General features: G+C 34.1%; 1 protein-coding gene across 5 annotated transcripts in view; it reads right to left on the bottom strand.

Moving 5' to 3' along the window:
* Nucleotides 1-27,582, bottom strand: part of HACE1 (HECT domain and ankyrin repeat containing E3 ubiquitin protein ligase 1) — a 93,527-nt gene that overhangs the window by 44,772 nt on the left and 21,173 nt on the right. For 2 of the 5 annotated variants that reach the window (XM_053664830.1, XM_053664831.1), the window contains exons 6-11: nucleotides 23,791-23,922; nucleotides 13,831-13,913; nucleotides 8,633-8,729; nucleotides 7,694-7,795; nucleotides 6,883-6,989; nucleotides 1,571-1,817 (exon numbers count right to left, since the gene is read on the bottom strand). In XM_053664830.1, coding sequence (XP_053520805.1) covers nucleotides 1,571-1,817; nucleotides 6,883-6,989; nucleotides 7,694-7,795; nucleotides 8,633-8,729; nucleotides 13,831-13,913; nucleotides 23,791-23,922 — 768 coding nt within the window. The remainder of the gene's footprint in view (nucleotides 1-1,570; nucleotides 1,818-6,882; nucleotides 6,990-7,693; nucleotides 7,796-8,632; nucleotides 8,730-13,830; nucleotides 13,914-23,790; nucleotides 23,923-27,582) is intronic. The other 3 variants (XM_037158999.2, XM_037158997.2, XM_053664832.1) reach the window with 3 other exon arrangements.

Raw genomic sequence — 27,582 nt, 5'->3', positions numbered from 1 at the left:
AATTTCCCCAATCTGGCAAAGGAAATAGACTTCCAGGAAACCCAGGAAGCTCAGAGAGTCCCAAAGAAGGTGGATCCAAAGAGGAACATACCAGGGCACATTATAATTACATTAGCCAAGATTAAAATGAAGGAGAGAATCCTAGAAGCAGCAAGAGATAAGGGGACAGTCACCTACAAAGGAGTTCCCATCAGACCGTCAGCAGATTTCTCAAGAGATCTTACAAGCAAGAAGAGACTAGAAAGAAGTATTCCAAGTCATGAAAGGCAAGGACCTCCATCCAAGATTGCTCTATCCAGCAAAGCTTTCATTTAGAATTGAAGGACAGATTAAGTGCTTCCCTGAGAAGGTCAAGTTTAAGGAGTTCATCATCACCAAGCCCTTATTATATGAAATGTTAAAGGGACTTATCTAAGAAAAAGAAGATGAAAAATATGAACAGTGAAAGGACAGCAAACTCACAGTTATTAACAACCACACCTAAAACAAAAGCAAACTAACCAGACACCTAAAACAGGAGCAGAGCCACAGAAATGGAGATCACCTGGAGGGTTAGCAGCAGGGGAGTGGGGGGGTACAGAGAATAAGTAGCTTAAACAGTGGGGAGAAAACAGGGGAGGGCAAGAGTAGTGTGGGAAATGTAGAAGCTAAAGAACTTATGACACATGGACATGAACTAAAGGGGGGAATGTGAGTGGGAGAGAGTATGCAGGGTAGAGGGGAATGAAGGGGGGAAATGGGACAACTGTAATGGCATAATCAATAAAATATATTATTAAAAAATAAAATAAAATAAAAAGAGAAAAAAATTCTACACATCTTTACTTTTAAACATCCTTTTACTTTTAAAAAAATGTCCTTTGATAACAAATATATTCTGTAGTATGTGAGATGACAAATTACTAAAAAGATTATTAGATCAAGGATTCAAAGTTACATATCTACTTAAGAAAATAATCTTAAATACACTTATATTGCTATGTTTCCATCTAATTTGTTGTTCAGTAAAAGTTATTTATATAGTTTGGATTGGTCATCTGCTCAGGGTATTTAATTTTGCATTTACAATTTGGTGCAATTAAAATTCCAATCTGGATATAAATGCCTGATGAGTGCTCCTAAATTTGTCGGACTCATGGACACAGACTACAGTGTGCAGACCGCTGCGGGGAGGGGCCTCAAGGGGACTAAATGATAATGGAAAAAGAATGTAATAAAGATTACACTTAAAAAAAAAAGAACATATACATGGATACACGTAAAACATATACATGATAATAAAATCTAAATAAATCTGAATATTTTCTTTCCTTCTAAATAAGTATTGTTTAAAAAGCATAACAACTGCATATTGCCACCTTAAAAACCTATAAACCAATAAAAAGTAAATTTAATTAGATTTAAACATTAAATATCTTATCACTAGAATAAAACACTAATGGAATTAAATTTTACTTGAAAGACAAGTATAAAAGCTCACCAATTTAGACTTGCTGTTGATTAAACAGAGATGAAAGGAGGAAGGTGTGTGCCTAACTTAAAAAGTGGTATGGGTATGAACCGAACTTACGTCCTGTGTATGAGGTTTCTGATTAATGAATGCATGCTTTGTGACATTCATCTCTTTTACGTCTATCTTCATAACAACGTCATATACTTTTCTGACCTTGAACACCTGGCTTCTTGGAGTTTTATTTCCGTTGTAGCCCATATCGATTCCATTACTGGGAGAGGATGGACCAATTCGAAAGACATGACAAAATATCCTCACAATCCTTAAAAGGCTTTTCATTTGAGCATCATAATTACTAGACAGGCTGAAAATAAAAATATGAACAGATTAGATGTAATAAAGCAAACTGTATCTTAAACTATTTTATAACATTTTCATCAATTGTCCACCTGTTTTATAATATAACCATTAAAATTCCTTTCCTATTATGACTGAGAACACTATGTTTTAACAGGAAGTTATCAAACATATAAGGTCTGTCCAGAAAAAGTCCAGCCATAATTAATATAATGCGAACAGTTCGCTCCACGTCAATGTAACCTGGCAGCCAAGGAGAGTGGACTGGAATGCAAATGCATGAACAATGATGACTTCACTGTACTAGTCAGTGGGGGCAGTAGGTGCCATTGAGTGAGCATGTGTACTGTGTGGCCATCGCATTCAAAATGAATGAGCAGTAAAGCAATAAATCTGCAACAAATTTTGCAGAATTAACTATTGAATTAACTATTTTGCAGAAGAAACTATCGGGATAATTCAGAAGGCTGCAGCTATGGGCAACTGGTGATTGGCAGCTTCATCAGGACAACATGCCCATTCATGCAGCACATCCTGTGCAGAGTTTTTTGGTGAAATATCAAATTGCCCAGGTGACTCAGCCTTTTCCCCAAACTAAAATCACCTTTCAAACGGAAGAGATGTCAGATCAGTGATGAGATTCAGGAAAACACAACATGGCAGCCAATGGCAATTGGGAGAACTGTGTGAAGTCCCAAAGTACCTACTTTGAAGGGGACTAAGGCCTAATTGTTCTATATACAATGTTTCTGGTATCTTCTTCAATAAATGTCTCTATTTTTCATAGTATGTGGCTGAATAACTTCTGGATAGACCTTGTATATTACTTGGATTACATATGAATAAACTATTAATTTAAGACACCAGAATGTAACCAATGATCAAAGCATAAAATACAAAGAAAATCACCACTGTAGAAAGTAGGTTGCTTGAGATGCCAGCTACAAGGCAGTCTTCAACTTTCACTTCCAAAAGTTTATTCATATATTAAACTGATTCTTTAGAACTATGAAAACATTTCACAGAGAAACAATGGTAGAAAATGATGGCCTTATGTTCTTAGGCCAACCCATAGCTCAATTGTACAGGTTGATCTGTCCGCTATTCAATCCATAACTTCATTTCCTCTCTCCACCCCAGAATAGTAACCAATTTTTCACATATAGAACATTCACAAATTGAATAATCTTAAAGTTACTACCTCTACTAGGGTGGTTCTCTATATAATGGGTTGTCTTATGAGTCTACATAAATACAAGAAACATATCACATTATTAAAAAAAGACTCAAATACAATCAACACTAATCCATATTGACTATAATATAAATATTCTTTGACAAATCCCGAAGCCTTTCAGAATCCCATAGTGCCTGGGGATCGGTCATCATCATAAATATCAATCATTACTCTTCCACCAAGAAACTGTAGAGGACAGGCTAAATTTGTATTGAATCTAATGTTAGATATTTTTTAACTTTTTACTGGTGTTGTTTAGGGGGTGGTTTTATTTCAAAAATCAGTTATCGTCAATTACAAAGGCCGCACAAAATCAGAAACAAGAATGACATACACTTTTAGGCAGAATGGTATGATTATCTTTGTACAAATTTAATTATCAAAGCGTATCTTCTCTTCCCCTTAGTGTACTTTTATCCAGTTCATTAAAATTTTCCTCTATGATAATTTAGGTATCCTTTAACGTTAAAAAAAAAAAGCCCTGGCTGCTGTAGCTCAGCAGATTGAGCACGGGCCTGTGAAGCAAAGAGTGGCAGGTTTGATTCCCAGTTGGGGCACATGCCTGGGTTGCAGGACAGGTCCCCAGTAGGGGACACACGAGAGGCAACCAGACACTGATGTTTCTCTCCCACTCTTTGTCCTTCCCTTCACCTTCTCTAAAAATAAATAAGTAAAATTTTTTTTAAGTTTAAAAAAACCCCCTGAGGATTAGTAATATAGAAATAGCAAATGCCTACTTCTAAGTATTTCAGTTTGGTAAGTGCCAAATTAGAAGTTATTTTCTATCCCTCTAAATTGACATGAGAGCCAACATTTCCTGACTATTTCATGTCAATATTCATGTTGTTTTTTACTCTAAGAATTGCTAAATTGTAAAAAATAGCCAATAAAAATGAGCTATCAGTTTTAAGTGTTAGTGAAATGTAACAGCTACTGACTGGGACACTACATTAGCAAATTTTTTTGTTTTAGTAACTTTAAACAAAAGGTGTACAGAATCATTAGTTTTGTTTGAACTAATTTTTACATATTTGACTTTACTAAGTATTTTTTAATTTCATATCATAGGACTGTTCAGACAAAAATAGAAAGGTTGTTTGGTTGACACTATTTCCTTTTTTACTGTGTTGCAGATCTTTGAAAAATTAAGTACAATGACTCAAATTCTTCTCCATGAGAAAGGTGTGATTTGACTTTCCCCTGCAAAGTTACAATATACATAAATGTTTTTTAAGTATCTGATCTGAAGTTATCTTACAATAAGAAGTATTTCCTTACAATAGAATTTAAAAATCATCACCTATTAATAGAGCCTAATAATTTTATGTTACTTTACCCAGTTTAAGCTTCTTTCAAGCCAATGGGTTGGACTAAAAAACAAATGTCATTTTTCACTTTCCAACCAATGAAATATCTCTTTTGTATTATACAAAAAGATTATAAAAATTCAAACTTCACCATATCCTTCCTGGTTGATCATAAAATAATTCCTTTCCAAGCTACCAGGTCTGAATACAAAAGTTTAAAAACCAGTTTCCTAGTGCAAAACCCTACCGATGTACCTCCCACCTCTGGTTTTTACATGAGAGTACACCTCCATTCAGTCAGTGTCTTACTTAGCAAAGGCTGTGACTTCTGTTCATTTGCATATTGTTAACTATCTTTACCTTCAATGGTACCTTTACCTTTTCTTTCTACTATAGAAAGAAAACTCAATGAAAAAAAATATGTGCAAAAAGGCCCTCAGTAAATATTTATTATCATTACCAAATATTCCTAGAATCAGTTACACAAAAGGCTATTCATTTTTTACAATGGTGTGCTAAATAACATGTCAATTGTCACTGATACATATAAATCAGTTTTTTTTCTTAATTAAAATTTCTATTAAAGCAAATGGCCAAAATAACATCACATTATGGTTTGAGAAACATAAATGATTCACAAATAAGTAAACAAAAGAAAAAATCTGCAAAAATACCATTAAACATAATGTAATACTGAATGACAACTGTAATTTCAAAATTTTAAAGAGAATTTTAGATACCATTAAACGTGACTTGGAAGGCTGAAATAATTTGTATTTGAGATCCTCTAAGAATCTATCTTGGCAGCTGTCAGATACCAGAAAATATATCTAACGGTCTCCGCCCCCACTTCCTGGCACACAGCTCCTAAAACGCTCATAATTTTCCTAAGTGCTTAGAGTACTATGAGCATCTTTTGTTCTAATATTTGGTCTTTGGTGTCGATTTTTAACAGAGAGCTCCTAAATCCCTTGGAATGTCCTGGGTGATAGCAGTGTCTTTTGTGCTTCTGAGGAAATTCTGGGTAGGCTCCGAGATGGAAGCTGGTTACCAAAAAGACCAAGCCATGATTAGAAGGTTAGAACTTTCAGACACATGACCCATTCTCCAGCAAGAAGAGAGGGGATGGAAATGGTGTTAATGATCAACATGCCTATGTGATAAAGCCTCCATAAAAAGTAAAAAAATATGGGACTCAGGAAGCTTCTGGGCTGGCGAACACATTCACGTACCAGGATGGTAATGTACCCCAAGTCTGTGGGAAAGAAGCTCCCCAGGACCCTCCCAAACCTTCCCAGATGGTGAGGGGCAACTTGGAAAAGTTATTATACTTGCTGAAGTAGCACAATAAATGGTGATGTCTGGGTTTACACCCGAGCGTGGTGTAAATGCTTTCACTTAGTATGTTTAAATCTTAGAAAGTCCTCATTAAATAAATGAATTAATGGAAATAATTAAATAAAAGGAGAGCATTATGTCAAGGTGGAATTCAATGACTCTTACTAGAGTCAAAAGTAGTTTTGAGTAAAACTACTGACAAAAGATTTAAATGGCTAAAAGAATAAAAGAAGGTGACATTGGTACCATGAAGTCTAAAGGACTCAGCAAAGATTCTTCTAAGTAAATGATACAGAATGTAATTCGGGTCTGAAGTATATGAAAAGTGTGAAAGTAGACAGAAAAAAGGGGCTAACATAATGGATTTGACAATGTGGCTGTTTTATACAACAGAAGCAGCACACAGCATACATAGAGCCTAATAATTCCTAACTGGAAGGAAGAAGTCCAGTTGCAACTCACAGAGGTTAGAGAAGACCATGATCTATTAATACTGTCAATGTATTAAGATTAGAAGTAAAAAGACTATTACAAGATGGAAAAAATCCAAAATAAAAGTGGGCCAAATCTAAAGCTACAAAATAACACATTAACCATTTCTAAATGGCTCTTTATTCCTAACCGAGGTGGCTAACCACATACAAAGAAGTGTAGCTGCAAGGAAATGTAAATATATAAATGCAAATACTATAAAGGTATTAACTCCTTGGACTCAGAGACGAGCTATAAAACCATGTAACTTTTTGAAAGAATAAAAGACTGAAAAGAGGGAGAGCTCAAGGAGAGAATTTTATATGAATCACTAGGGTGTACTGAGAGGCAGAACTAATAAGCAGCTTACATCCAGTTCTAGACATTAGTGATCAAGATGCCTAAACTAATATCTTCATTCCTCTTTGGGCATATTTTACTTACAGATTGTTCAAAGCAATCATTTTATAAAAGTCTAGATACATATGCCCAAACTTAGTCTCTAATTTTAGTCTCTTTAGGGAAACTAAAGTCTCCTCAGTAAAAATTGATTCTTCTGGTCCTTTAAAACAAAAATACAATGATGGGTCGGCAAATTTTTTTCTCTTACCACCGGCAAAAGGCATACAACAAAATAAACCGTTCCCAGAAAAGCCTAAAAGAGACAAAGCTGAGAGATACTACTACCTGTTGATCTGTTTATATTTTACAACACTTACCTAAGCAGTTTATGACCATTTGTTGTGGCAACTTCAGCAAGGCTTGTTAAAATCTTCAGGTACTGGCTTTCACTTTGCTGAGACAAATGTTCTAGAACTTGCCGTAACTAAATATTTAACAAATTAAAAAATGTGATTATATAATAATCCATTAAACTTTATCAAAAGAATTAAGTACCAATAAGTATCCCAAAGCCAATCAGCTGAAATCAAATCCTTTACAGTCATTTTGCCTTCCATAAATTCAAAACCTAATATAGAAACAAGATGATATAAAATCTTTGTTCAAAGTCACCAAGGAAGCTAAAATATATATAAATAAAACAGATATCACCAAGTTTATTTATAGAAATTTAATTCTAAAATTTAAGTGCTATTAGTTAAATACTGAGTGCAGTAAACTAGTAAGTATCAATCATAACATGATATTCCTGTTAAGAAAGACCAGAGACCCACCCAGAAAAAAAAAGACTGATAGGTCAAATATTAGCACAAAGTTTATAATTATTATATAATTCATACTTATCCTATAATGCAAATAAACAAATTTATTATTATGTTATTATAAATAGTATGTCACAATAAATTTATTATATTATAAATATTTTTATTATTACAGCATGATAAATATTACCTTTATAAACATTGCATTATTATTACAGTATTATAAATATTATACTTATAATAAAATTAATTATAAATATCACAATATTTATAATAGTAAAATTAAGAAACACATTTGTAAACTGCCATATACGCTAAGCATGCACAAAGCTACTTCTTTTACAAGCTGGTAGCACAGTTACATTACCATGTTTTCTCGAAGATCTTCATTTTGTGTCATTTGAATAATTGTCTGGAAAAGCCTAGGGTGATACTGAATTAACACTTCACAGGTCTCTCCATATCCACCCTAAAAAAAAAGATTTATAATTATCTAGGTTTAAAAATGAAGTTCCTAAAGGAAAACTTGCAGGCTGTCCCCAGAGCTTAGGAGCATAGTCCCACAAGAGGGCCCCAACTTGGGAAGGCAATCACCAGTCCAGGCCACCCATACCTCTGACTAACCAGATGCAAGTCGGGAGTTCCCACAACCCCTCCTTGAGTTTGATAATTTGCTACAGGAGCTCACAGAACTCAGGGAATCCCTTTACTATCACCTATTCATTATAAAGGATGGGACTCTGGAACAGCCAATGGAGGAGATTCTCAGGGCAACACACATAGAAAGGAGCACAGAGCTTCATGCCCTCTCTGAGCATGCCACCCTCCGAGCACTTTGACACACTCACCAACCCAGAACTGAGAAACTCACGTTTTCAGACTTTTAGGGAAACTCCGTGATATAAGCATGATTTGGTTAAATTATTGGTCATCAGTGACTGAACTCAAGCTGGAGCCACTTCCCCCAGAAGTGGGGGAAGAGGGCGCCCCTTTAGTCACATGGTTGACTCCTCTGGCAAGCAGCCCACATTTTGAAGCTAAATAGGGGCTTTCAGCCACTAGCTATCTCATCAATATACAAAAGTATAGTCTTACACTCTGGAGATTCCAAGGGTCTTAGAAGTTCTTGTGTCATAAACTGGGATAAAAACCAATACATATTTCTTAGATCACAGTTCTTTTAAAGAGCATATTCTTCACAGAATAAAAATCTTTGGACCCACCCTCTCACTTGAGAAGAAAAGTGATTTTACTAGTCTATTTCTATGATAAAGTAAGGGCCTAAGAATATATAGTAACAACATACCTGTACACATAAATCCAGAGGGGTTACACCATTTTTATCTGGCAGGTATTTGGCTCCTCGTAATAGAAGAATCTGTGCTGTGTCTCTCTGACCATGACTACAGAAATAGAACAAAAATTTTTTTAAATCATTTTAATTTCAAGTTCTTCTCCATGAATGAAAACTAGAGCTCAGAAGAAATGCTATTTCACAAAAAGAAAGACTACTCAGATTTCTCTGAACCTTAAAAAAAACTACTTATTCCTTTTTTACAAAATGACACTGTGGAAAGTATAATTTATAACCAATTGGAATTAAAGATTAAAAAAACAATACAAGGGGGATCACACAGTATTAACACAGATCACTATATACAAATGAGACACTATTCAATATATGTGGTTTGTAAAAAGTCTCAAAATAGGACTTCTGGCCAACACGGAGTATAGATAGACACACTGTGCCTTCTCACACAACCAAAAGAAGAACAACAACAATTTAAAAACAAAAAACAAGCAGAACTGATAGAAAATCGAACTGTATGAAATTCCAACAATCAAGCAGGTAAAGAAGACACATTCATCCAGACCAGTAGGAGGGGTGGGGACAGGCAGCTGGGTGGAGAGGGCTTGCAGCAAGGCGGTGGCTGGCAGACTGGGTGGTGCCCCATTTGCATGCAGATAAACTGGGAGGAACAACTGGGGAGTGAGACAGACTTGGCAACCCAGGATTCCAGTACAGGGAAATAAAGCCTCAAAGCCTCTGACTAAAACACCTGTGGAGGTTGAGGTGTCAGTGGGACAAACCCCCAGCCTCACACGAGAGTTCATTGAAGAGATCCACAGGGTCCTAGAAGGTACGCAAGCCCACCCACCTGGGAATCAGCACCAGAAGGCCCAACCTGCTTGTGGGAAGTGGGGGAAGTCACTAAAAACCAGCAGAGAGCAGACCAAGCGGTATTGTTCCCTCTCAGACCCCTCCCCCATATACACCATGACAACACAGTGCCTACCCTGGTGAACACCTGAGGCTCTGCCCCTTATATGTAACAGGCACACTGAGACAAAAAACATATGGCCCAAATGAAAGAACAGATCAAAGCTCCAGAAAAAATATAACTAAGCAATGAAGAGATAGCCAACCTATCAGATGCACAGTTCAAAACACTGGTTATCAGGATGCTCCAGGAACTCACTGGGTACTTCAACAGCATAAAAAAGACTCAGGCAGCAATGAAGATTGCATTGTGAGAAATAATCTACAAGAAACAGTGACAGGAAGGAAACCAGGACTCAAATCAATGGTTTGGACTAGAAGGAAGAAGCATTCAACCAGAACAGAATGAAGAAACAAGAATTCAAAAAAATGAGGAGAGGATTAGGAACCTCCAAGACATCTTTAAACATTCTAACATCTGAATCATAGGGATGCCAAAAGGAGAAGAGGAAGACCAAGAAATTGAAAACATATTTGAAAAAATAATGAAAGACAACTTCCCCAATCTGGCAAAGGAAATACACTTCCAGGAAGTCCAAGAAGCTCAGAGAGTCCCAAAGAAGTTGGCACCAAAGAGGAACACACCAAGGCACACCATAATTACATTAGACAAAATCAAAGAAGAAGAGAATCTTAAAAGCAGCAAGAGAAAAGGAAAGAGTTACCTACAAAGGAGTTCCCATAAAATTATCAGCTGATTTCTTGAAAGAAACCTTGAGGGCAAGAAGGGGTTGGAAAGAAGTATTCAAAGTCATGAAAGGCAAGAACCTACAACTTATTTTTTTATATTGATTGAGATACACTCCCTTCAAGAATATGCAATGTGTTTTTGGGAAACCAAGAAGTTAGCAAAGATTCAACTATTAAGAAACCTGTAGTGCACCTAAAACACTTCTGATTTCTCAAGCTCTTTCAGTGATATGATTTGAAAACTTGGCATAAAGTGCAATATTTTTAGGGAATGCTTATGAAACAAAGACACTGTATTTTTCCAATGGTCCTTCCCTATTCTGTATGTTTACAATTTTGAGTCTATGGGCTGTTTAAACCCAATTTATTTAACTCTGTTGCCTTACAAGGCAGATACAAGCATTTCCATTTCACAAAGAAACAATGCTTCAGAGGTCAAGAAACCTGACTAAATTTTCAAAGCTTTGGGCTGCTTTCAAAACTTAATGCTTTCTCCTATACATCTTAATAACTTTTGGGTTTAATTCAAAATAAAAAAAGTTCTGATAGTTGATTATTAAATAAGATACATGACAATACATCTAGTAATACATCTTAACCAATAAAATCTTGCATTAAATTTAACTTTTTAATCTTCAAGCCCTATAATTTGTCTGCAGGGTCAAGCTGTTTTAATTCCCACATTCCTTTTCCTTTTGTTTATCAGAGACCACATATAGATAATAACTATATCTTTAATGTATAAGAATACCTAGAAAACACAAATACTATGAAAAGACTGCTTATAAATGAACCATATTCCATATCTATTGCCCTGCTCTAATATGATGAATTCATTTTCCAGTTTCAATTTTAATCAGATTTGCTTAACCATCTTTGTTCAAAGAGATCCAATGTTTGCTAAATCAAATCTTAATGATGGGGGCCCTGGCCAGATAGCTCAGTTGGTTACAACGTCATCCTGATATGCCAAGGTTGCTGGTGTGATCCCTGGTTGCGGCACATACAAGAATCAACTAATGAATGTTTAAATGAGTGGAATAACAAATCAGTGTTTTTCTCTCTCTCACTCTCCTTACCTCTCTCTCTCTAAAATCAATTTTTAAAAAAAACTTAACAATGGAAATATAATACCAGCAGAAAATACTTCTAAAGATTTTTTTACCATATCCCTATGCTTAGACTAACTATGTTAATATACCAGTTCTGTACAGTACTAATATACTTATATTTTTCTATTATATATAATATTTTTATAGAAAATATTTCTCAAACACGTAATTATAGTGACTGATTCATTCAAAAATGTCTATTAAGAATTTCAGCAGAAAGCACGATACTGAACATTGACTGTGGTAAATAAAATAAAATTCTTGCTTTCACTGAGCTTTTGGTCTAGTAGGGGAGACACACTATAAACAAGTAAATAAACAATTACAAAATATAAAGTACTGTGAAAGAATTGCTCATAATGCTGTAATAGAAAATCTGGGGAGAGGCCCTGACCGATGTGGCTCACTGGATTGAGAGCCTGCCTGGGAACCAAAGGGTTGCCAGTTTGATTCCCAATTAGGGCACAAGCCTGGGTTTCGGGCCAGGTCCCTGGCTGGGGGCCCACGAGACCACATATTGATGTTTCTGATCCCCCTCTCCCTCCCTTCTTGCCTCTCCCTAAAAATAAATAATTAAATCTTCAAAAAACTAAAAAATAAAATTTGGGGAGAGGCAAGGAGTCAGCCACATAAAAAGCCCAGGGAAGCGCGTTTCAGGCAAAACAGACGGGATGTAGAAAAGCCTGATGGAAAGAGTTGGCTGTGTTGTGGGAGCTCAAGACAACCAATGTGGCTGAAGAACAGTGAGCCAAGCCAGAGTTCGACCACACAGGTCTCACAGGTGAATGCGGAGTTTGGATTTTATATTAAATGCAACAAAGAAGTACAAAGAAGTTTTAAATACAAGGTTTAAACACAAGGGAACAAGACCGATTCATTTTTTTAAAACATCACTTTGGTAGCTGAGGAAAGAACGGATGGAAGGAAAATAGAGGAATTAGGAGGACCAGTTAAGAGACTACTGCAGTACGCTAGACAGAGGGAACAAACTTTAACCAAAGAGGTTTCAGTAAATCAGAGAGAATAAAGAGATTCAGAATACATTCTGAAAGGGGAATTTATAGAACTGACTAATCATTTCCAAGTTAAAGGTCAGAGAAAAATAAAGAGAAATAAAAAACAATGATCTAGTTTCTGGTTTAAACTGGAAGGATATAGGTTCCAAACACTGAGATGGGAAAAACTGAAGGAGTTTTGAAAAGGAAAATCAGAAAGCTGTGTTTTAGGAATCAATATTTCAGGAGACTTGCAAGCTATGGTATAAATCAGACAGGTGGACGTTCAAATCTGAAGCTTCAAAGGAGGGTCTTATCTAGAGATAACCCCTCAGGACAGGATATAATTTCACAGAATCAAATATTACTCATAAATTCAGGATACTATGGAAAAAAACTAGTTTCCTAGCCAAGCAACCAAATAATAATTATAGAAAATAACTGCATTTAGATAAGATCTAAAGTCTAAAACTCCAAAGTCCTTGCATTCTAACTCAAGGTTGTCCGATGATTTGCATCAGTCTGGATCAACGTAACATCAGAATTCCTAAAGAGAAGCTAAACAAGAAGCAAACTAGGTATTTCAGCCTAAAATAAACCTCCAATAAAATGATATAAAACAGGAAAAAGGATAAAGAAAAAGAACAGCTTTTGGAAAAGCTGTATATGTCAATTCAAGAGCCTAACTAAATTATTATAATTCATATACTCTGAACCGAAGAGAAGAATCACTAGTGTATTGTGAACTGTTGCTAACTACAAACTATATTTACATAACATTGTGTGCACATGTGTGTATCTATGTGTGGGAGGGTATATGTTTATAATTATTATATTGTTACCTCCACAAGAACTAGGGTATATTTATTATGTATCACTAATGCCTATAATAATGGATGGTAAACAATAAATGCTAACTAAAATGTGTGCATATTGCATAAATGAATCGATGAACAAAATGTATGCTTTAAGAAAATTAACCAGGACAAAGTGCAAAAGTAACTTAATGCATGATTTAATTTTTTTTTTTTTAAGTTACAAATCCAGAGAAAGCAAAGACATGACTCTGGACCAAGACATACTTTAATATCTTCTCTCACTGGAACTGACCTGGTACTTAAAAAAGTTAAACTATGAAAATTACTGTATTATGTGTCCTCTTATTACTTAATAAGTAATTAATCTAAAATTTAATAATCAAATTAATGTAAAACTCCATTTATAGCATATAAAAACAATAGAAAATACTTTTCCTCGTGCAGTTAAGTAACAACTATAATGCTATATACTATATCTTAAAAGACAGCTCAGTATTAATGAGAAAACAAGAAAGCCTTAGAAAATATACAGAAATGTTCGTGCCTGGAAATACAGCTCATACACAACATTCTTTAATGACAGTACCTAGAAATATAAAATATGATACCTGCAAGCAAAGTACAATGGAGTGGCTCCTGATACATTTGGCCTGTTAATATCAGCACCACTGTCTAGCAAGCATTGCACTGTCTGGGGAGAAAAGAAACAATTAAAAATAAAGCCAGAAAAGTCAAACAAAGACAAAATTATCACAATTTTTATTCATACAAGGAAAGTTCTTGCCACAACTTGAAGCTCTAGGGATTGAGTAGCAACATGACAATTATAATAGCTGAACAAATTGAACTTTTGGTAAGCTCTCTGGGTTTCTCAGGCACTATACAATATATGAGAAATTATCAATGTAACATAAACTGGTTAAACTGGGAAGGCTCTAGGAAGCTGGCACAGAGAGCCACCAAGGAAGTTAAATTTGGCTAGTACATCCCTGGCTGGGTGCCTCAGTTTGTGGGAACTTTGTCCTATAAACTGAAAGACTGCAGGTTTCATTTCTGGTCTTTCCGGGTGAGTACAGGAGGAAGCTGATGTTCTCTCTCACACTGATGTTTCTCTCCACCCCTCCCCCCAATTCAATAAACATATCCACAGGTGAAGATTTTTTTTAAGTAGCCTTAATTTTTTAAAAATTTGGTGCCCTGGTTGGAGTGGCTCAGTGGATTTAGCACCAGCCTACCAGCCAAAGGCATGCTGATTCAATTCCCAGTCAGGACACATGCCTGGGTTGTAGGCCAGGTCCCCAGTCAGATGCACGCAAGAGGGAACCACACATTGATGTTTCTCTCTTTTTCTCCCTCCCCCTGTCTCTAAAACTAAATAAATAAAATCTTTTTTTAAAAGGTTTTAAAAAATTTGGCTGGCACAAATAAAGAATTTTATTTTATTTTATTTTATATTTAATGTAAGTTTAAACAGCTATGCACGGCTAGTAAATTGAATGGTACTGATCTAAATATTTGAATTTAAAATACAAATTTTTTGCCTCTAAAAAGAAAAAACACATGTCACAGCTATAACTCTCTCAAAGTCAAAAAGCATAATTGTTAAAGTATAAAATGTTAAAAAGTTAAGAATACTTTTGCTATTAACAGCAGCCAAAATTGACTCAGTTTTTCTGACCATCATTCCTATTGTCTCACTTCCCCTAAACTTTCCTTCTGTAACCATCAATTACTAACAAAAAGTAAGTTAATATAAAATCTTAAGAATATATATCTGATGATTAGGCGTTGGGCAAGGCTTGCCTAAAAACTGTAAGAAGGAGAATCTTTTCTGGTTTTATTCCTATGACCCTCATTTTAATTTCTCCTGAAAAAGAAAATGTGTAAAACTTAAGTTTTAGGAATCAGACTGTTTAATATTATTTCTGCACTGAACACATATGTTCATTTTTCTCGCTGTTCTAAAACCTGGTGCAATGGCAGTAAAATAATCATCCCATAAAAACCCACAAGGAAGAACAGGAAGGAATACAACAGCATACTAGATAAGTCGATCAGTTTGGGAAAATGCAAACAATTAAAGAAACAGTAACTGACTTAGCAGATCAAAGAAAACTAAAGTGTAAGTGCCTATAAACAGGGATTCCAACAACAAATCATCAATGCTTGCTACAGAACACAAAAAACACAGTAGTGGATACCACCAAGAACTTTGGAACATCAGAATAGTGACACATAGCTAAGAGCAGGAGGAGTTGAAAGCCTATAAAAGAAACAGCTGGGTCTTCTCCCAGAACCCCTCTTCCCCGGCCCACACAGTTAGCTACTAATGCACCTGACACTGTCTCAGGAGGAAGGTTTATTCTCTGGACAAAGTGAACAGGGAGGTTCTAGGCTGGCAGACATGAAATATACTTTACTCAGCAGTAATCAATATTTACCTAAGTATATAAACAACTAATATTATCTAAGCAAAACTTATGGTATAATTAATTTTAGAAATGGGGGAAGAGGGTATGGGAAGAGGATTTAAATTAGTTAAATCCTCACACACCATAACAAGAACTGACTTGGTGCTATCTACAAGTTATGAGCTGAGAAAAAGCAGCAGAAGCATGTTATTTGGAAATAGATATTATCAGAAAAGCAAAAAGAATTGAATACTGTTGCCTGGTGATCATAACTTGACAAAGAAGAAGGAGGGTTTAAAGGGCTATTATTTTTTTATTACGAAGGTTTTAATAAAAATATTTTAATACACTATTCATGTATTCTATTCTAAGAGGAATTCTAAAATCTATATAATCTATGTAATATAATAGAAATATTACATAAAACTTTATTATCACCTTTAAACTGAGCATATGTGTTCTAGTTCTAGTACAGCTTTCCTTTCAAAGAGAAAAAAATTAAGCATTTGGGTCATTTTATAAAGCCAAATTGAGCATTTTGATCATGGCTTTCCTCTTTTTGATTTCTGATCTAGAAATCAAATCTCTGTATAGTCCCAAAACAGGAGATGGATAGCAGCAATAATGTTTACTAACTGTTACAGAAATTATAGACAATAAATTATCTCTCAAAAGGCTCAGAAAAGCCCTGACCAGTGTGGCTCAGTGGGTTAGATGCCATCCTGAGAAATCAAAGGTTGCCAGTTCAATTCCTGGTTAGAGCACATGTCTAGGTTGTAGGCCAGGTCCCTGGTTGAGGGCTAGCAAGAGGCAACCGACTGATATTTCCAAATCGATGTAACCCTCACACATGTTTTTCCCTCTCTTTCTCCCTCTCTTCCCCCTCTCTAAAAATAAATAAATAAAATATTTTTAAAAGGTTCAAGAGAGATAAAAGCAAATATATATATATATATATTAGTATGTGGTTAAAACCTAGCAATCCAAAGAGTGGCTGAAATCAAATAATTAGTAACAAAATATACTATGCATTCATAAAAAGTATAGCATTGTCAAAACTATTTAATGATATAATAATATGAATAACTTTAACATGTGTGTGGACACTGTGCAATAGGAATTTATCATTTCATTTAATACATCCCGTGAGAAAGTCAATATTCTCTCCACTTTTATAAGCAGGAAACTGAGTCTCAAGAAGGTCAAATAATGTGCATCCCAACACACAAATAAACAGGGAAGCAGGAATCAAAACCTAAAGCCCATGTTCATCACCACTATGCTATTTACCTAAGAAAGAATTCTAATTTGTCTGAATCCAGGTTACTAATTATGACTAATCTGGTGTATCTCATAAGCTACATTACTCATAGATGACCTAATAATTCCCTATTAAATAAATGCCTAAACAGGTATGTTTTGTTTTTAAGTAATGCTAAAACAATATACTTTTTATAATACTTCTCTATTTCTGTTTATTTCTGTTTTCTGTAGAGCTTACAGTATATAAACAATTTAGCCATTAGACCACCATATTCTGCTACTGTTCTCTTCAACAAAGTGGTGAGACAAACTTAGGGCAAATCATAGCAAAAAAGCATGATTTACAACACGAACTATCGTATGATCCTAATATATCCTTGTACACAGGAAATATTCTACAAAGTCAGTAGAAATTCTTTTTTTATGAGAGAAAAACACTCAGGTGGAAATAGCTCACTCTAGCCTTTTCTTTTCCATTATAAATTTTTCTATTTTTGTTTTAACAAAATTATCCCAATTAAGATTCTCAAAACAGTCAACTAGTAAAAAAAATTTGTAATAAGTTTTCAAAAGCTTCATTTATAGATTGTACATAAAATGTTACCTGATGACAAACAGGAAGAAAACCCATTTTCCTCAGAGTGAAGATAAGAAATACACAAAGGAATTTGAATGAGAAGAATAAACAATCAGCTTACAGCACTGAAATGATCGTAAAGTCACCAATCTTTGTAACTTAAAAAAAGGGGGTTTTTTTGCACTTTATTTTGTAAAAGCTCTGAAACAGGAAGAGAAAGTCCAATACACAATTCAATGATCAATTGGATGGTATAATGGGACAAGGAGCAAGAAAGTCACAAAAAACCTAAATTGCCATTTAAAAAATGTCTCCAGTCTATGTAAATGACTTATATGTACACCAAGGGTAAAATAACTTTGTAACTAGTAAAACTCAGATAGACTAAATTGAGTGTTTACTAAAACAAACACACAAAAGCATCTGGAGAAACAATACTACTTAAAGATATTAAACTATATAGAAGCATAAAGCAAAAACATAATTGAAGAGAATAAATAAATTCTGGATCCAATTACTAAAATCCCTAAGGATCCTCAAAAGGGAAGATTTTCAGCAACAAATACCGATAAATCAGATATGACTTTTTATAAGGACCAGTACTATCAATTCATTATACTTAAAGGTACAAAAGAAAGAAGTGAGCCCTGGCCAGACAGCTCAGATGGTTAGAACTCCACCCTGAAAAGCCAGGTTTCCAGGTTGGATCCCTAGTCAGGGCACATATAAGAAACAAACAGTGAATGCATAAATAACTGGAACAGTAAGTCAATGTCTGTCTCTCTCTCTCTCTTCCCCTCTCCCTCCCTCCCATCTAAAATCCATTTTGTTAAAAAACAGTGATACTCAGAAATGGAAAGAGAATGCCGGAAATAAATTGGTTGAAATGATATAGCAAACGAGTAGTCCATTCTTCCCATCATTCAACAAAAATCTCAATGTCTATTACGTGCTAGGGACTACTCTAGATGCTTACAGAAACTAACAAAAGGGACAAAACTCTCTGCCTTTATGAAGCTTACATTCTAGTGGAAAAGGAACACAAGGAGACAAAAGAAATAAACAAAATATCTAGTGCACTAGCTGGTAATAAATCCTATCCAGAAAAATTATAGAATTTGAAGGACAGATTGAAATTCAATTTGTTTTAGCATATTTCTCACCCTTAAACCCCTATACAAAATACTTCTGTGAAAACTGTTTTGTGTCTTATTTTATGGCTTCTCATTTACTTGCAAAAATTAAGCTCAGCAGCTTATAATTTAGTAACTATAAACATAAAAGTATACCAACATAAATAATTGTGGCCAATAGCTGCTCACTTCTATTTTTTAAGTTATCACAACACAATTTTTAAGATGACACTGAACTAATATCATTTTATGTGCCTCATTTAAATCACCAAAATATGGTTTTAAAATAATTCAGAATTTGAAATTCCCTCCTCCCCTTAAAACATAATTATTCTCATATTTCTAGATAATCTACAGTGGAGGCTGGGGGTCTCCTTCCTTATGGAATAAGAAAGTACCTGGAAGAAAACTTGAAGAAAAAAGCATTGAAAGGGGATTTTCATATGGGCTGAAAAAAATCCTTGAAAAGAAACAACACATTTTCAACAGATTTCATGACCTTTCAAATGATAAAACAATATCCTGAGTAGAAAAGTAATGTGCAAAGCTAATGTTTGGGTCAATCACAAAAGTCATTTAATTGAAGGCAGTGACTAACAAAGACCACCTGTGCCCAATACACTGATAAATTACAAAGTAAGAAATCCAAGGCAGCTCTACTTTATCAATGCCAAGTCTCTAAACAACACTGATCAAAGTAAAAAGGAATAGATATTCAATATTAAAACTACAGGTAAAAATCTGTTATGGTTTACCATATGCCGAAAGACCAAACAACAACAAAAAAATCTGTTTTATCTTTCATTAAAATTAATTCTGTTTATTAATTAATGTCACCCCAATAAATTTAATTAAATTTTTAAAGTTCTGAACATTAGAAAAAACTCTGATGACATGACTTAATGGCAATATACAAATAAGCACTAAGAAAAATGGCCAACTCACTAATCTGTGACTGGTTTATATGTCTTCTCTAGAAACCTGTCCACGTATAATAACTACAGAGACTTTGAACTCTTATGTAATATCTAGCAAAAAAAATCAATATTATCCATTCATATGAGAAAAACCAGAATAATAAAAGAACTTTCTATTTTTTCCCACATTTCCCAAAAGCGGTAAAGGAGAAGTCTAACATTAGAATACTCAAAACTGAAAAATACAAAAAATATATAATGTTAGTCTATCTTTTGTGCCTCAAGGCTAATCTATCAGTGTTTTCACAAAGCTTTTAATTAAGTATGTTTGTCCTATAATCTCTGGATGAAAAGCTTGGAAGCTGGCTAAAGATATCAAGAGAGCTGACTGAACAGAGGAGAGTGAGCCCTGTTCCTTAACAAGCCTACAGTTTCAGCAAAAAACAGTCAGTTCTATGAAAGATAGTCTATAATACCAGTGTCAAAGGACTGCTTTTATGTTTCAGGAGCTTAAATCTACTCGGTCCAGCTAACATCTTATATGTTTGCAAAGTTTCATATTCAGGATATAAATTTAGCAATATAAAATTTATTCTGATAAAAATTAAATTTATTTTATAAGCAAACTGAAACTTGTCCATAAACTAATCCTGCTGTGTACTCTAACTTACATAAATTAAGATAGAACCACCTGATAGTTCTCTAAGATTTCTAAATCCAAGTTATTCCAGGAAAACATTAAGCATCTATTTGTGGCAATCTAACACATTCATAAATTTTAACTAATTACAAAAAAAAGTTACCATAAAGTAAGTTCAATTTATGGCCAAAAAAATCAAAGTCAATTACTCCTATACTCCTATGCAGAATAATGTTAAGTTTCACTACTTTTTCTAAAAATGTGTTTAAAACTCAAATAACAAACCAGACTAACTTACTGCACAAGAATCTGGCTAGTGCTCTCTATCCTGCCTTGCAGAATCACATTATCCATATTAATAATGACTGTTAACAGCACCCATACTATTGCTTTTAAGTGTCTTCCAACATGTTTACAACATTTTTCTTAATGATATAATCAGTAAAAAATATATACCTTAGCAGGCACATAAGGCAGGGGAAAAGAAGTTGACAAAGATTATATAATAAGCCAGCTGAATAATCAAACTCTGAAATTATTTGTTAAAATCAATATCCAAAAAAAGTCATAATTTTAATATTGTACAGCAAATAACACTGACCTAAGGAAAGTTATAAAGAATTATATTATTAATGAGTTATTATCATTTCCTTCACCTGATCATTTATAAATAGGAATAGTAGTTTAAAATCATAATGCTTATGTTGCATCTATATGAAATCATAGCAAAAATCACTCAACTTCTTAGTTATAACAAAAATGAACATAACAAATCTTTTAACTTTAAAAAATAATGTAAATCTGGAAATCATTTCTTGCCATTAAAACAAGAATATAGTATTCAATTACAAATTCGTTATTTTTTCGATTATGAGGTGTAGTCTCTAATTTCACTCCTAACAGTATGATCATGGATGAGTCACCTGATTTCCAACTTTGTAAGGCTGAATGCTCCACCTGTAAAAATCTACACTTAGGAGTATCAATTCAAAGCAAAAAAATTAATATATTGGCTAAAACATAATTTCAGTTGCAAGTGACAAAAACACAATTTTAAATACATAAAGTAGGTGGGGGAGGGATTACCATTCATCCTTGACACTTACCCTAACATTAGATTAGACAGCAAATTTCAGAGAATGTCTTAATCATAGCTATCTCTTTAATTTGAAAAGCAATGATGTTTTTATAAATGTTTTCTAAATAGCTTCTTTCCCTCTTTAAAGTTTTATATTACATTTTGTAAAAATTACCTAAGCAATATGCAAGCTTTTAAGCTTAAACATAAACTGAAAACTTGAAAACCATGTCTACACCAACAACAGTTTTGAATACCTTTTAATGATTTTATGCAAGAACTAGCTACTTTAAGACCATGAAAAGGCCATTTTCACTTGCCACTAAAATAAGTCACTATGATACCTGACAAAGTATTTTAGTCTCAGTATTCATCTTACAGAAAGATATACAAGGGGTTAAAAAAATCAATAATCCCTATCCTATAACAAATTATCATATCTCATAACTCAATAAATAATACCTAACTCAAGATAAAACCGTGCGCTTATCTACTGACATCTGAACACAGCCCAGAAATATATGAAAAATAATGAAAATTCATATCAGCACACCTATCAACACAGATTTTTAGAGGTACAAATTTTTCAAGATTCCTTCTTGCCCTAATTGAAAAAGGATTAAAGATGAATACAATGATTCAGAAAATGGTCAGTTTTAAACATTATCTGTATATGTCCTTGCAGATAACTATAATTGATCAACTATGACAGAATGGAATGTCACTCACTAATACAATCAACCCCAAGTCAACATGGGTTTTTTGTACACTTCCTCCTCTACTATATCTGCAAAATCTCACCCTGTAAAACTCATCACCACAGTGAAGTCAGGCTCCCTATAAATCTTCTGAGAATACAATTCTTCAAAGGCATTTGGCTATGAGGAATTCTCCCTTACTTTACCACACCTGCTTTAGGTTGCAAACCATATGGAATATATTATACTTATACTAACTACCTTTCAATAACTTCAGAAGGCAATTCTAAATTTCTAATGCAGTCTGTAATGCACATGTTTTGAAACAAGAGTTCCTATGTAATTCTTGCTCCTTCACTGATTCAAGGCAACTAAAATTAGCTTTTGTAGATCACTTCTAATCTGAATTCCAGCTTTTCCTACACCAGTTTCTGGGCACACAGGTAGATTTTGCAATCTTAGTAAATGACACTCCACTTATTTGTTGTAGCAAAACAGTGTTTATATCAAAGTAAGTGCTTTTCTGTCCTGTGAGAGCTACCAGCAGGACTCACTCTCTAATAAGCATGAGCTCCTTAAAAACCTCAGCCACTCGAAATTAGAATATTTGAGGTAAACCTTTTTTCATATGGAATACTTTTAAAATTTAATAATGTGGACTCTGAGAAAGTAAAAAATAAAAAGAAGGAATATACCTTGAAAATATTGGGTTTGTTTTCAGATGATAAAAAACAAAAAGCTTAAAATGAACACTGATGTTCAGAAGTAATTCCTAGAAGAAAAAAAAAACAATCCTATATCCTTTTTATTCAACTCTTATTAAACATAAGACAATGTCAACCTTGGCCTCACTCTCTTAAAGAAGTGAAATATTCTGTGCATTGAGGTCATACATAAAGCATCTAATCATGTAGGACCTTACATCCTGAACCCACAGGGAAAAAGTGTTTGCAGAGATGGATATCCATGATTCCACTAAAAATTCTCTCAACATAGAGATAACACTCAGATAGTACACAAAAAAAATAAATAAAAACAAATGAATTTTGTATCTTTACAGTTGGTGGTGGTGACTTTTCATTTTGGGTTAGTCTTTGTTGTTATAGTTATGATTAGAAAGTAAATAAATAAAATCTATTATGAATAATAGTAAATGTGAAAAAAACCTGAAAGTAACCAGGAAATCATAGAAAATTATAGCAAAACAGAAATTCATTTAAAATCTTATGCTTACGTTTATATAAGGCAGCAAAGTCTCCTAATAAGAGAGAAAACTACAAGCAATTTTAAAAGCCAAATGTTTGAACGTGGGAATAACAGAAAAGCATGGTTAAAGAACAAATGCGTTAATTTCAGAAATCTAAAGTCAGAAAGAAAACAACTGTCAGTCTGGTCCTTGTATCATATTCCAAGGCAGCAAACAGGATAACCCGAATTAACTATTTAAGCAATATTGGTATTCACACTTTTTACTTTTTAATCCCAATAACTGAGGCTTAGTAGTAAAAAATAAAATATGAACAAGTTGATAAAACTGAGAACAAAACATAATTGTTAGTTATATATAAACATACATTAAAATTTTACTATATCAGCTATTAAAAATCTACAAATCAGAAATAAAACTGAAATCTAAATTACAAATATTTTAAACAAATTTAAAGCACTATTTTCTATTCTTTTTTTCTACATAAAATATATAAGTCAGAAGTCTATGATAAAGAAAATGTAATAACAAGATTTTGCTATAATGCTTCATGTTCCCGATTATGCACAATAAAAATCTTTTCATAGATTCAAAGTTTTAAAAAATAAACACATGCAACTTAAAATTCTCACAGCTGAATTTACCGTCTTGTGACCATTCTGGCAGGCCACATGCAGCGCCGTCTGCCCCATTGCGTCCTCCACATCGACGTCACTGACGTGTTGTACCAGGTCATGGAGTAGTTCCGTCCGCCCATTCACAGCCAGCCAGTGTATCTGTGCAGCCATTTAGTTACTTAAAATTTATGCAAGAGTTTTTCATATAAAAATAGCAGATAAATAATGCTATTATTTCCCCAACTGTGAGCATAATACACACACCAAAGACTAAAATAAAAATGTAAGCCTGTATTTTTTTCCAGAATTTTTATATGGGGAAAGATGCGTCAAGATGTATGTTCGTTATATCACCATGTATTTCAAAATCAAGTACTTTATGGTTCAAAGTAGTGAAGTGTAGACTTAGGATTATTAAATACTCTGCTTCTTAGATGGTCCTGGAGTCTATGCATATCTTATCTCTGGAAAAAAGGTACTGAATATTTTTCTCTCCCCAGAAGCAAATATAAGTTAAAAAGTAATTAGTAAAGTAAGTATCATATTCTTTACTTTTTGTATTTTACAAGCAAAGTATTTATAAATAATAAAATATATAGAAAGGATAAAAAATACCAAACACCAAAAGTCTATCACTCAAAGATAATCAATGTTAAAACTTTGAACTATGTAAACCATGCATTTTCATTTGACTTTTTTCCCAATTAAAAAATGTATCATGATGATTAAGGACATGCACTCAGTGACAAGACATACGACTTCTATGGGCAAGAGGAATGGACCACCTCAAGATACAAGGCACCTTCAGTGAGGACAGTAAAGGGTGTCTACAGAAACCAGCCACCTGGCTGATACGGATTGTACTGTCTGATGCTGTAAAATGGTCTATCTCCACTATGCCTGTATACTGTCCAAAGTAATTTTTTTCTATGAACAACACTTTTTAAACAAATCAAAATACTTAAAATCTGAGCAGATGGAACTTAAAACCACTTTGTGGAAACATCAACCTGGGCAGCAAGAAAAAAACAGACATGTAAAATTTTGTTGTTTCCAGTCTGTATATGAAAAAATAGATCATCAAAAGGAAAAAATAACTTTGATTAACTAGTGTTAAAAACACAGGTTTACTAAATATATTAGTTGATCCTTCAACATAAGCTTCCCCTTTCATTTTAAAGGTTTCCATGGAATTTAGTTATTTTATCTTTCAGCCATATGCTAGCTTTTTTTTTCTCTTGCCAACATGTGTAAAAAGGGAAGTCAATTACAAGTGCAAAATATGTGGTATTCCTTTGTAACTCAAGTCATAAAATGTGCTGTCATGCTAATTAAAGCTTCCTCTTGCTGATACTAAATAAACTTTTGAAAAATATATATATCTGTATCACAAAAACTTGTTTTAAAATGGCAGCTTGAACACATGCATCAGACCTATTTCTTCCCCAAACACCACTAAAATGACAGTAAAGAGTACTTCATCTTAAAGGGTAAACTCAATATGGTAATGAAAAGAATACAACAGTAACCAATTTTAAAAACTGGAAGCTTCTGTTTGACTTGTCAAACCCAAAAGCTGAATCCTAAACCAGCAGTGGAGAAAGCCAAGGATGGCGATTCCTATCACAGAACTCCCCAGAGGCCGAAGAATCATCAGTCATCACCTCTGGAAGCAGAAGTGAATGTGGGACTACAGCCAGATCAGTTGAAAGATTATTTGATAAGATTTAAACCCTTAGATCCCCAACCCTTCCCTACTCTGCATGGCCAAGAAATGTCCCTCCTTAATCTGAGAGAACACAAGAGGCTTAAAAACAAATGTCTTTAACAAAACGTCTAGGTAAAAGACACTAGGCACATTGAGGCAAGAATAACACACTGAAAAAGGAAGGTGATGTGCAAGTTTACACACTGAATACTGAAACATTCTCCTCTACCCAGCATCCAGAAGACTAACCAGTTCAAGAGTAAATGCCTAAGGAAAATGACATCAGAGAGGATCCTAAAGGCAGAACGCCCTACACTGATGAAGCCCACAGTGAACAAACCTCACTCATTCAAAGCTTTCAAAGAGCTTTCTCCTGTCCCACCAAACATCTGACAAGTGTAGCTAATCTAAAAGACAAAATGCAAAATAAACTAAAAGCAAAAAGTATAGAAAAATGAACCATGATTATTCAAGAAAAAAACTTCAAAAGGAAAAATGAGATTTAATACTCCCAGAGAGAGAAATGGTGACTACATCCTTAAAACAAGAACACGATAAAAACATTTTTAATGGACAATTCCAAAAGAATCTCTCGAAAATTAATAATGTGATTAGACAAATGCAAACTCAAAAGATTTAGCAGATAATATTGAAAAAGTCTCCCAAAAAGCACAAAAAGACAACGAAAAGGAAAAACAAGAGAAAAGGTAAGAGGATTAAAAGGCTAGGCCAAGAGGTAAAATATTCAAATAATGGGAATTCAAAAAAGGAGAGAGTAGGGAAAATGCAGGAGAGAAAATCATCAAAGAAATCATTTATGAAAATTTCTTATGAGCTGCCACTACATGAGTTTCCAGGTTGACAAAAGGTCAGTATTATCCAGCCAAATGGATAAAATTAATCCAAACCAGGACATAGAATTATGAAATTTTAGTACTCTAAGGACAAAGTAAATTCTAAGTTTCTAGAGAGAAAAAAAAAACAGGTTTCATAAAAAGAATAAGAACCAAATGGCACCAAAGTTCAAAGCTGAAACCCAGAAGACAATAAAGCAATGTTTCTAAAACCCTAAGGGAAAACAATGTCCAGCCTAGAATTTCACTGTCACTTAAATTGTCAGACAAACTCAAAGACTCAAGTAGTATTCAGTCATGCTAACTACCAACAAATTTGCCTCCTATACATCCTTTCTCAGGTAATTACTAGAAATTGTACTCCAGCAAAGTGACAGAACAGTTACTAGAAAATACAGATCTAGAACCTATATAATAAAGAACCCAAAACCCAAGAGAAAGACAAAAGGAAGGGCTAGGATGATGGTGACATTCCAAAATGTGTAAAGCAGGCCTAGAAATCAACCAATGTGGCCTAGAGAGAACAGCAGTCTCCATAAGAGACTCCTCCAAAACTAATCAAGAAGAAAGGTACTGGCCCTGACTGGGGTGGCTCAGTGGGACAAGCATCTTTGGAAAGCTCACCTCATGGCACTCTGGGTCAAGGCACTTGCCTGGGTTGCAGGCCTGGTCCCCTGAGGGCATGTGAGAGGCAACCAATTAATGTTTCTCTCCCACGTCAATGCTTTTATCTTTCTCCCTCCCTTCCCTGCTCTCTAAAAATAAATAAATAAAATCTTTAAAAAAAAGAGAGGAGGAGAAAGGTGCTGAATACATATTATGAGGGTATAAAGCTTAGAGAAAGTTTGCTAACAAACTAGTAAGTACTTAGAAAACTTGAAAAAAATTTAAACTACAATAAGGCAAGAAATAAAAGACATACAGATTGGAACTAAAAACGATCTCTATTTGCATATAACAAAAAAATCCCATGGAATCTACAAAATCTCCTAGAACTAATATGTGAATTTAGCAAGTTCTCAAGATACATGATTAAAACACAAAAAGCAAACTCATTTCAACCTACTATAGAAATGATGCAGAAAACATGAAGAAACCAAAATTAAAATCATAATACCATTAACAACTGCTCCAAAGAAAATGAAATACTTAGCTATACACTTAAAAGACGTACAAGATCTGAGTTGCCGAAGAGTTCAAAGTGCTGATGACAGAAACCTAAGACATAACTAAATAGCAAGATATACTGAGTTTAGA

The sequence above is a fragment of the Artibeus jamaicensis genome, unplaced genomic scaffold (genome assembly GCF_021234435.1).
Source record: "Artibeus jamaicensis isolate MK-2021 breed Jamaican fruit bat unplaced genomic scaffold, CSHL_Jam_final contig_387, whole genome shotgun sequence".
Lineage (NCBI taxonomy): Eukaryota > Metazoa > Chordata > Mammalia > Chiroptera > Phyllostomidae > Artibeus > Artibeus jamaicensis.
The sequence above is the reverse complement of the archived record's forward strand: the minus strand, read 5'-3'. Positions and strand labels throughout refer to the sequence as shown.